The sequence below is a fragment of the Desmodus rotundus genome, chromosome 2 (genome assembly GCF_022682495.2).
Source record: "Desmodus rotundus isolate HL8 chromosome 2, HLdesRot8A.1, whole genome shotgun sequence".
Taxonomy (NCBI): Eukaryota; Metazoa; Chordata; class Mammalia; order Chiroptera; family Phyllostomidae; genus Desmodus; species Desmodus rotundus.
Genome location: NC_071388.1, coordinates 203,127,483 through 203,139,652, shown reverse-complemented (window position 1 = coordinate 203,139,652; position 12,170 = coordinate 203,127,483). Strand labels below are relative to the sequence as shown.

Here is a 12,170-nt window from a genome sequence, read left to right as displayed (position 1 = left end):
TGGTACAATATTCGCAAATCAATAAACATAATACATCACATCAACAACAGCAAAGACAAAAATCACATGATCATATCAATAGATGCGGAAAAAGCATTTGATAAGATACAGCACCCATTTCTGATAAAAACACTCAGCAAAGTGGGAATAAAGGGAGCAGTCCTCAACATAATTAAGGCCATATATGAGAGACCTACAGCCAACATCACACTCAATGGACAAAAACTTAGAGCTTTCCCACTAAGATCAGGAACAAGACAAGGATGCCCTCTCTCACCACTCCTATTCAACATAGTATTGGAAGTCCTAGCCACAGCAATCAGACAAGAAAAAGCAATAAAAGGCATCCAAATTGGAAAGGAGGAAATGAAACTGTCACTGTTTGCAGACGACATGATAGTGTACATGGAAAACCCTATAGACTCCACTCAAAAACTACTCGACCTAATAAATGAATTTGGCAAAACAGCTGGATACAGAGTCAATACCCAGAAATCAAAGGCATTCCTGTACACCAGCAACGAAACTGCAGAAACAGAAATCAGGAAAAAAATCCCATTCGATATAGCAACAAGAAAAATAAAGTACCTAGGAATAAACCTAACCAAGGAGGTAAAAGACCTGTACTCAGAAAACTACACAACACTGAAGAAAGAAATTAAGGAAGATACAAACAAATGGAAGCATGTACCATGTTCATGGATTGGAAGAATCAACATTATCAAAATGGCCATACTACCCAAAGCAATTTATAGATTCAATGCAATCCCTATTAGAGTACCCATGACATATTTCACAGATATAGAACAAACATTGCAGAAATTCATATGGAACCATAAACGACCTCGAATAGCTGCAGCAATTTTGAGAAAGAAAAACAAAGCAGGAGGGATCACAATACCTGATATCAAAGTGTATTACAAGGCCACTGTAATCAAAACAGCCTGGTACTGGCATAAAAACAGGCACATAGACCAATGGAACAGAATAGAGAGCCCAGAAATAAACTCAAGTCTATACGATCAATTAATATTTGACAAAGGAGGCAGGAGCATAAAATGGAGCAAAAACAGCCTCTTCAACAGATGGTGTTGGGAGATCTGGACAGCTACGTGCAAAAAAATGAAACTCGATCACCAACTTACGCCATACACGAAAATAAACTCAAGATGGATAAAAGACTTAAATATAAGCCGTAACACCATAAAAGTCCTTGAGGAAAACATTGGCAGGAAAATCTCAGACATTCCACGCAGCAACATCCTCACAGACACATCCCCTAAAGCAAGGGACATAAAGGAAAGAATAAACAAATGGGACCTCATCAAAATAAAAAGCTTCTGCATGGCTAAAGAAAACAGCACCAAATTACAAAGAGTACCAACAGTATGGGAAAACATATTTGCCAACGATACCTCAGACAAGGGCCTGATCTCCAAAATATATAAAGAACTCACTCGACTCCACTCCAGGAAGACAAACAACCCAATTAAAAAATGGGCAAAGGACTTGAACAGACAATTCTCCAAGGAAGACATACAGAGGGCCCAGAGACATATGAAAAGATGCTCAGCATCACTAGCCATCAGAGAGATGCAAATTAAAACCACAATGAGGTATCATCTCACACCAGTCAGAATGGCCAACATAAACAAATCCACAAACAAATGTTGGAGAGGATGTGGAGAAAAGGGAACCCTTGTGCACTGTTGGTGGGAATGCAGACTGGTGAGGCCACTGTGGAAAACAATATGGAATTTCCTCAGAAAACTAAAAATGGAACTGCCCTTTGACCCAGTAATTCCGCTGCTGGGATTATACCCTAAGAACACTGAAACACCAATCCAAAAGAATCTGTGCACCCCAATGTTCATAGCAGCACAATTTACAATAGCCAAGTACTGGAAGCAACCGAAGTGCCCATCAGCAAACGAGTGGATCCAAAAACTATGGTATATTTACACAATGGAATTCTACGCAGCAGAGAGAAAGAAGGAGCTTATACCCTTTGCAACAGCATGGATGAAACTGGAGAGCATTATGCTAAGTGAAATAAGCCAGGAAGTGAGGGACAAGTACCATATGATCTCACCTTTAACTGGAACATAAGCAATAGAAGAAAAAAGCAAACAAAATATAACCAGAGACATTGAAGTTAAGAACAATCTAACAATAGCCAGGGCGGGGGTGGGGGGTGGGGGCGGGGATAGTGGGAAGAGGGGATTACAGGAACTACTATAAAGGACACATGGACAAAACCAAGGGGGAGGGTGGAGAGGGGGGAGGGAGGTGGGTTCACCTGGGGTGGGGTAGAGGGATGGGGAGAAAAGGCATACAACTGTAATTGCATAACAATAAAAAAAAATATGTAATACTCATTAAAAAAAAAAAAAAAAAAAAAAAAAAAAAAAAAATCTTTCTACTTAAATTCTTCCAGCCTCTGCACACAGCACAAAGACACTGACAGATTTTTAGGATTGTTTTATAGCCATACGTCACTTATAAGAACCAAAGTCTGTATTATTTCTATATTTCTGCCATAACAATTTACTACAAATAATGGATTAAAACAACACAAATGTATCATCTTACAATTAATGTCAATAAGAATTCTGGCAATGACTCACTGGGATAAAATCAAGTTTTTTGCAGACCTTCATTCCTTTCTGGAGGCTGTAGGGAATAATCTACTTCCTTAGTTTTTCCTGCTTCTTAATGTCCCCCACATTCCCCAGTCCCTCCTCCATCTGCAGAGCCAGTGATACTGCACCTCTCTGACTGTTCCTCATAGTCACTTCTTCCTCTCTCCACAGCCTAGAAAGGCTCTGGCTATTATTTTTTAAGGGCTATCGAGTATATTGGTGTCACCCAGGTAATCCAGGAAAATCTTCCCCATCTCAAGGTCCCTAGTTGAATTATATCTGTCAAGTTTACTTGCCATGTGAGACAACAGATTACAGGTTCCAGGAATTAGGACATAGACATCTTTGAGGAGACACCATTCTGCCTAATACAATATTGTAAATAATAAAAATGATGAAACTCTGGTGTTTAGAACTAATTTTTCACATTAAAAGTCAATAAAATTTGATTCACTCTTACTTCTTCTTCTCTTGGGTTTTTGTAAAGCAGACTTGTTTCCAAGATCCATAGGACCTAGAAAATAACAGATGGTGGTGAGAAAACAGAAATGAATAAATAAAAGTTACAGATCTTAGGATGGTTCACACTGCAGAAGACCTGAGTATACGAGTATAAGAATGTTTGATTTCTTGAGAAATAAGAGTCTGGAATGGGACCTGGGTCTTGTTTAATTTGTCAACATGACTTTGAAATATACTTTAAATGCCTCCGTACTTCAGTTTATGCAGGGATAGTTAGAGGTATTCCATCCTGTCCAGGTCTTAAGGTTTTTATGAGATGTCGGTGCCTCCTCAGCTGGGTCCCCAAACAGCAGGCCTACCGAGTATATGGTGTCACCCAGGTATCCTTTTATCTGCATACAAATGAACTTGTGCCGCACTTGTGCCATTGACCTTTTATACCAATCTGCAGGCCAACGAATGCAAAATGTTTATCGTGTATCATCTAAAATTCTAACAAATTATTATTTTTATTTAAAGGAAAAAACAAGAATACTTGAATAAAGCTTTTGTAACAAGTAAAGCTGTTAACTTTGCTCTTAGGTGTTTTCCAATTGCTTATTCCCTAAATAGGCTTGTTTTCGATGTCCACAGGATTTGGAAGCAAAGGAAAACACAGCCAATATTATATAACTAAAAGAGTGGTAAATCTTATGACTCCTCACATTGCTGAAGGATTTGGGACATAAAGATGTGGTGATGATCATTTCTGTCTCTTCTCATCTAAAGGAAAGAGATTGCTACAAAATGAAGCAAAGACTCACAATCCTTTATCCCATATGCAGAATCAAAGAAGTTTTGAAAACCAATATTTTTTCATAGGTTTGCTGCTAAGTCACTTGGCAGTGAATTTGGATTTAGCTGCCATGAGTCCATGTAGAATCTTTAGCTTATCACACTTGATGTGAATTCACACAATTTTTTTAACATTAATACATTTGAGAATAAGATTTTGCCCCAGGCACTGTTGGGGTCTTTTATAACATACAAGAAATCACAGTGCCTTTCTAAAATAATAAGACGTTATTATTTTACATATGGCTTCAGAGGTTTTGAATAAAGGTAATTCTCCATGTGATTGTGTAAAGATCCTGAAAACCTCACAGATACAGAGAGCAAACTGATGGCTCCCCAACAGTGAAATGGGGGAGCAACAGTTATCTGGCCTAACTTTTAGGTTGTTGTAAACATAGATATCCTTTTTGGCAAAGCCATGTTAAAACATCACTTTATTGGCCAATGTCATGTCGAGGGTCATCTGTCAAAAGCTATAAATGGAATTTGACAGTCATAACCAAAAACTTTTCCTTGTGTCCATAACTAAGAAATAATTAGAGTTTGTTGAATTTCGAACAGGTCTGTGACAAACTGACCCAGGGCTGACTGCCCAGCTGTCTCTGTTCTGTACAGAACAGGTGCTGAGTACACGAACATCACTGTGTGGTCCAGCACTGGGGGTGACGTGTCTCCCAGCATGAAGTCAGTCAGGAGCACTGCTATCCTGCCAGAGCCCTCCTGCTAAGCCTGAATTTAAGTGGTTTCTTTCTTTGCAGTTTTATTTATTTTTATTTAATTTTTATTGAATTGATGGGGTGACATTGGTTGATAAAATTATATAGGTTTCAGGTGTATGATTCTGTAACACATCATCTGTACATTGTGTTGTGCGTTCACCACCCCAAGCCAAGTCTCCTCCCAACACCATTTATCCTCCTTTACCCTCTTCTCCATCTCCCCACCCCACTTCCATCTGGTAATCACCATACTGTTTTACTTGTCTATGTGAATTTTTTCTTTTCTTTTCTTTCTTCTTCTTTGTTTCTGCTTAAACCCCTTTTTCAGCCAGCCTCCTTACCCACTCCCTTCTGACACCTGTCAGTCTTTTCTCTGTATCTGTGAGTCTGTTTTTATTCAGTTTGTTAGTTAATTTTGTTCTTTGCAGTCTTCAAAGTGGCCACATGAGAGCAAGGCAGGACTGGGCTCCCGCAAGTGACATGAGCTCAGAGGAACAGGAGCCCTGACCTCTGACTCCTGCTATCCTGGAGCCCAGTGACGGCCATCCTTACCCTCCTGGTCAGCACCACTTGTCGCTGCAGAGCTCCCGGCTTCTGGGCGCTTTTCCTCTGCACTGAACCCCGAAGGTGCTTCAGCACTTCTCACTGCAGAAGGAGCAAATGTCCCTTGAAGGTCTCAGTGTGTGATAAGGAACTCAAAGGAAAATGTGGGGAAGCTCTGAAAACCCAGGGTTAGAATGTCCCTCCCTCAAACCCCCATGATCTGCCTTTTGTATTCACGTGACTTGTATGTAGGTCAGTACTTTATCCTCACTGTCCCCTGAGCCTGGGGTGGAAATATTTCCCTCTCATCGGGCTCCTCTGCATTGTCTTGGCCCTCTGCATTCTGCACTGCATTCTCTTTCTTCCTTTACATGTAGCTTTATGGGTTTGTGTTTGTGTCTGTAATTGTGTTAATTATTAGCTCTGCTTCTCTCCCAAGGTGGTCTTACAAATTTGGCATTGAAGAAGGCAGATCTGTCACTTGGCTGCTTCCCAGGATGACTTTGTGAAATAGAGCCCTGCCCCTCCCCTTCTAAATTCCACTGTGTTTGGGGCATTGACTTCTTTGGGGTTTTTGGTCATAGCCACTAGCCTAATTAATATAAAAGTTAAAATATGAACTATCTTAAATTAAAACAAATTCGTATTTTACTATAAAAGATATTGCAAAGAATTAGGAGTTTTTGTAGAAAACACTGTTCGTTGTAACCATGAAAAATTGTTATTTGCTCTTACCTCTCTTGCAAAGTCTGTTTCCAGATATAGGTGACTTTCTTAAGTTCACAGACTCTATAAAGTAAGAGGAAGAAAACGGTTACTTGTTAGCAACAGTCTTACATAATCTGTGATAACTCACACGGCAGATAGGGTTTGTGATCATCTCAATCACGAAATGAGCATTTTCCTCTTTCCTGCAACGGAACCCAGTTCTGGTGCCCAGGGTCATAACACTGGGCTCCTGCCAGGCTCCTCCTTTTGCTTCTATATGTGAATTTGCAAATGACCTTCGAACATTACCTCCAGTTTCCTCATCTATAATTCTGACATAACCTAGTTACCCTATCTCCTTGTTAAGGTATTTGTGAAAACAAAATGAACCTATAGTCACAAAAACCCTGTGAAAAATCAAAATGTAAGCCAATAGTTTAAGTATCATTTGGGTTTGAGAGGTAGTTGGTCTAAGCCACTTTTTCCATCAGTAACAAAATAGCAACACCAATTATTCTATGAAGACTTTCCAAGTTTTGTACTAATGAGAATATTGTTGAGAAATTATGAAATACTATGCTTACTACTCTCTGTAGAATATAAAACATATTGGTAGAGATGCAGTATATTTTTCAACTCTTTAGCAATAATTGATATGGCAGCATGTAGTAAAAAAGACTGTCGTTTACCAGTGTAGTGTGTTATTTCTATGTTGTCATAACATCAATAGTCTGGGCTCATCCAGTTGGACAACAGTTCATAATGCCCTTTTGCCCTCTTTCGTATTCCAATAGGATTGAAGACATTAAATGCTCAAAATGATGCTCTAGAAGTAATTTAATCAATGCACACGGAGAATGTCAGAATAAGGCTCGTTGGGAAAACAGAACTCTGGATTTAAACTCTGGATTTTATTGTCCAGAAATACATCTTATCTGGTGCATTTTAGAGCCATGAACAGGTGACTCTTTTGTCTTTCCTCCTTTGTTCAATCCTAAGGAGTCAAGGTTATTGATCACTGCACAGAGCAATAGGATTTGCTGGGTGTCTCAGCGTGTGAGCAAGGAACTGACTCAGCAGGAAATTCCCTAATAAACTTGGAAATATCTTGACAACCCAGGTATATCATTGCCTTTGCATAGGCCACCTGCATTGATCTTCTAGGCCACCTGCCTTGTAGGTTATTGATGCTCCTTTCCCTGTCCTCAGAGCAGAGACAATTCATTGCTTTCTTTGAACCTGACCTTCCTACGCTTCTCTCTCTTCCTCCTCTTACCCCTTCTATTGTCACTTCACAACGTATTCATCTGCTGTTTCTTTGTGAGGGGACCTTGGATATCTTGTGTTGAAGGTAGAGAGCCTCCTCTACACAGTGGTGCCCCTTGAATCATTTGCAAGGCTGAGAAATAATCTTCTCTTGTGTCTGAACCATAGACCTATGTTGGGACCACCTTTCAGTGCATTTGCCTACACTGAGACACAAGTCAGAAAGTACACTCCCTAAAAACTGAAGCAAACTTACATTATACATTGATAGATATGGTGAGATATCAGAACAAAAGTATTACTTGCAATATTGTTCTTTTGTAACATCAAGAGCAGGTAACATTTTCATTTGTTTTTAAAATCTTATCTTAAGGTGTTTTCCTAAATAGACATGTTTACAATATCCTCTGAGGAAGTAGGAAGGAAAACCAATCACCAATTTGTGCGCCAAAGAGCTACAGATCTTATGATAACTCATGCTGTACACAGAATTGATGAAACAATTTTCTGTAACTGTTTTGAGCTCCAGTTTTGCAAAGGAAACAACATAGCATCCAGCATGCTAGTCTTGTCTTTCCCTTTGTCTCCAGGAGACTTTGTGGAAGACCTGGAAACACTTATGTGATTGTGTTTGCTCATCTAGAAACAAGAGTAATGCCGTCCATCCTGCTTACCCCTCGGGGTTGCTGTACAGGAAAAAGCGAGACACTGTTTGCAAAGGTCCTTTGAAAAGTCACTATATGTTCATAACTTGCTGAAGAACTCTGTCAAAAACGATACTCTGGGTTTCAAAATTCCTTATTCATTTCTGCTAACAATAGATAGCTGAAGGAATCAGCCCTTGACACTATTCAAAATTTGTGACCAGATAACAATATGACCTTCCAATAAAGAAAAACTTAGCTTTCTTTTCTCTATAGAAACCACTGTATAAATCCAACCAACACTTTGTCATAGAATTAGTTTTCAAAAAAATTCATTACTTTGCTAGCCTATTTCTACTATATAATCAATAGATAGATGCATAGGCTGATTAATTGGACCTAAAATTAATAGACCCCATTTCCAAAAAAATGTAAACATAATGAATTCTTATTACCTTGCACATTCCCAAAAGGTTACATAAAATAAATGCAGAGAATATGATTCCAGGATACACTGGACCCATGGTGCAGCATGAGCTCAGAACAGATGCCCCAGGAAAGGGAAGCTCTTAATTCAGGTTCCTGCAGCTCAAGCCTTGAGCTCCCACCTCCTTACCAGGTTTCCTTTTCACTGCTGAGGTGGAACCTTCTGGGGGCTCCTCTCTGTTTCTGCGTTCCACAGAGTCCTCACTGCTGGTCACTGCACAGAGGACAAAAACCCCTTAGAGTTTCAGGGAGGCACCAAGGAGCCCACAGATAGGAAACCTCATGACAAGAGCACAAGGAAGACAGAGAAGCTAAGTTAACTCAGGTCCCCCTGGTCTGTGCCCTGACATGTGTGGCCTGCAGGTTGCTCCAGGTCCTGCACAGAAGGTGGTGAGATTCAGGCACAGAGGGCAGCTGCGCCCATCCTGCAGCAATTCTTACCTCACCAGCACCCTGTCTCCCACCTCCACCTCACTCTGCCTCCGATCCCCACCCTCGTTCTACCTCTCACCTTTGCTCTCTATTACTTCCACTCCCATTCTATCTCTTTCTTTCATTCTTATTTAATTCTTCACTTTCCTCTTGGTTTAGCCTATTTTTGCTATTTTTGTTTCTGGTGATGGTATCTCTTTATACATTTTCTTGTCTTCCTGTGTTTTTCTTTTTATCTCCTTTTGTGAATATCTTGGCTCTCTGAATTATTTGCCTTGAATATAGAAAATACTCTCTGACATCAACACTTAAATTTACCTTTTCTGTTTTTTATATTTTTGCAATCACAGGGGACATTTTTTCTGTTGAACTGGCTGCATAAGGTACTGATCCCCTCCCTTTCCTACCTCTAACCCAGGCCACTAGGACTGCCTCCATAGGCCCCATGACGTGTCCCAGACCCCTATCTGCTACCATGATTCACATCACACATCCTTTCAGTCAATCATGCCCCTTATATCAGATGCCTGGTTACAGTCAGTCCTTGCTTGGGCTTCTCATTCATCTCCTGAATTAAAAAATGACTTTTCCTTCATAATCAACAGAAGAAAAGAGCAAACAAAATATAACCAGAGACATTGAAGCTAAGAACAATCTAACAATAGCCAGGGGGGAGTGGGGAGGGGACAGTGAGGAGAGGGGATTACAGGAAGTACTATAAAGGACACATGGACAAAATCAAGGGGGAGGGTGGAGGTAGGGGGTGGGAGGTGGGTTCAGCTGGGGTGGGGTGGAGGGATGGGGAGAAAAGGCACACAACTGTAATTGAATAACAATAAAAATTTTAAAATAAATAAATAAATAATTTAAAAAATAAAAATAAAAATAAAAAATGGGAAATATTAAAAAAAAATAACTTTTCCTTCATTATATCCTCAAGATCAGGAGCAAGAATTGATTCAGTTTCCATGGTGGGGTAGCTCTGCTCCTGAACCTCATTACAATTAACGAAGAATTTTATTTGTCTCCCCAAAGGGAGTGAGCACCTTCACTACAATCAAGCCCTTCTCCCTGTAATTCCACTGGGTTTTACTTTTTTTTACGTTTGTTGCTACTTTTCAAAGTAGCAGCCACTTTTATCTGAGAGGGCTCCAGGGCCACTTTGGTCATGGTGGACCCTTGCCTTCTCAGTGGTGTGAGGAGCAGCCCCCTGTGCCCTCTTTGTGGAGACCGTCTCCTCCAGTCAGACAAAGCTTGGTCCTCTCTCTGCCATTTCTTCATTCATTGTCCTTTACTCATTCCACAGTTTTCTTTGTGTTCCCCTCCCCATTTTTTATTTATATATTGATATTCATTTCCCTCTGTATCTTTGTCTCCTTATACTATTTCTTTACATTTTTGTCATTGCCTACCAGGGCCAACAGGGTCTCGGGTAAAGCAAAGAAGGTGCCCAGGACACACAAGGTCCTGAGGGTGAGCTCCTCCTTACGTGTGTCCCTGGGTCTCCCTGACTCACCTTAGTCCTGGCCCTGCTGCCCCACCCAATTTTTTAGTTTATCCATTCTCAGTTATGTTTCCTACTTTCTCCTATTCTCTTTCTGTCTCTTCATTATTTTTTGACCCATAAAAGCCTCATCTATGTCAACTTGGTCTTTCTTTGTAATTTCTTCCTGTCTAGCATTCCAGTCATCACCACAGTCTCCCCATGCCTTTACCCACAATGCAGGGTCCCTCCACCTGCCGTTCCCCTCCATACTCATTATACTCAGCCACTCAGTCTTACCTACTGGCTCAAACTCTTGGGCACGTTGTTCAATTGCTTGTTGGGTTTCTAATGCATTGTTGTCACGGATTGTACTTGTATCCATCTCATTTATGTCTTCTGCCTCAGAGAGGCACTCGGAGAGTCTACTATCAGGTGGAGCTGTACCTAGACCATGTGTGATTCATAGATATTTTATTTGTTTTCTTTATCAATCAGGGTCCAATCAGAAAATAGAAACTTCTTTAAGCTTTTAGAGTAGAAGGAATTTAATCCAGATGATTAGTTATACAGCCAGTGGAAGAGCTGAGATTTCCAAAACAAAAATAGTGAATAGGAAGCTATGGGAGGGATCAAGGGTGAGATCACGTGCCCTTGGCTGCCGGGTAGCTAGAAAGGGGATCGTGTTTGCCTGCCTGGTGGAAGGTAGAGTCATCAGAGTTGCTTCTGCTGCCAGCATTGTTGCCCAAGACTATGAATGGGAAACACCAAGCTCCCTTGCTCCCACTCTCCAATCTCTTGCTAGTGTGACCCAGGTTAGGAACCCAGCAGGAAGCAGTAGCAAGTGAGCTGTCAAGCAAGTCTGCAGGGGTCTGTGGCTAGAGACAAAGGGCAGATTGGAGGAAGAAACAATAAGGCCCTGGATAAACTACCCAGGACCAGCACACACTCTTCCCCGCACTGAACCTCCCTCACTCATTACTGATTCCATTGACCCACCTCACTCTGTTCCCACAAACCTCAATACTGTATGGATGGAAAATATTTTATCAGTGCAGCTTGCATTATTTCATCTACTGATCTTTTCCTAAACAAAGTACTTTATGTAAAGATGACTTAAAATTTAATTCCCACAATTTTAACATAGAACATGGGCCCTGGTACATGTTTTATGTTACATCCACATTCCTCAGAGCCTCCTCTTGGGCTGGGGGCAGGGGGGCATCAGACACAGTGTTATCCTCACCTGTGCATGTCACAGTCAACCAGTCCTGCTAAGTCACACTCTTGGGTGTATTTATTGGTGGTCTGTTGCACATTATTTGGGTCATAATGTCATGCTTCCACCCAATCCCCCACCCGCACATTAAATTCCTTCTCTGCTCGTTACTAGTCATAATTCCTTCCTTTCAACCCTTTCTGTTCCCACCAGCTGCATTGGTAGATGAACTGCTAAGAATATGCTTTGATGAATGTTGGATGCATGCTAAGAGTTAACTCTTTTACTAAATGTAATTTGCTAAAAGTATCACAGTGATTTTAAAAAATCACTCTGTAAGGTATTTTTCTTTATAAAAAATGCTAGTTTATAATATCCTTTTTTAAATAGCACATTCCACATAGCTACAGAGTTACACCTTTCATGGTGCAGGAAGTTACCTGAGTCTCCTCCTTGTCATTTATTCCCAAAGGAGAGTCAGGGAATAAAGACATAAATTTATTATACACTAGTGTGATATAAGGATGGGGAGCCTATGGTCCTCAATTTATTTACTTGGGCCTGAGGTTGGTATGGCTTTGATCACTGCTCCACAGCCTGGGGCATAATTAAACCCACCAGGGACATCTGTGAGAAAAGAAAACCCCACAGTTTACTGTAGTAGATAACAGTTTGGACTCTGGCCCAATACTAATAATAATGATCATAAACATAGTAATATTAAAAAATCCT

At 40.5% G+C, this 12,170-nt stretch overlaps 1 protein-coding gene across 2 annotated transcripts in view; it reads right to left on the bottom strand.

The window, feature by feature from the left end:
• LOC112307899 (nuclear body protein SP140-like protein) overlaps positions 1–12,170 on the bottom strand; it is a 54,415-nt gene that overhangs the window by 20,325 nt on the left and 21,920 nt on the right. Inside the window, exons 6-10 of one of the 2 annotated variants that reach the window (XM_024564072.4) lie at positions 10,520–10,666; positions 8,435–8,518; positions 5,936–5,989; positions 5,210–5,302; positions 3,103–3,156 (exon numbers count right to left, since the gene is read on the bottom strand). In XM_024564072.4, coding sequence (XP_024419840.3) covers positions 3,103–3,156; positions 5,210–5,302; positions 5,936–5,989; positions 8,435–8,518; positions 10,520–10,666 — 432 coding nt within the window. The remainder of the gene's footprint in view (positions 1–3,102; positions 3,157–5,209; positions 5,303–5,935; positions 5,990–8,434; positions 8,519–10,519; positions 10,667–12,170) is intronic. The other variant, XM_045198178.3, reaches the window with a different exon arrangement.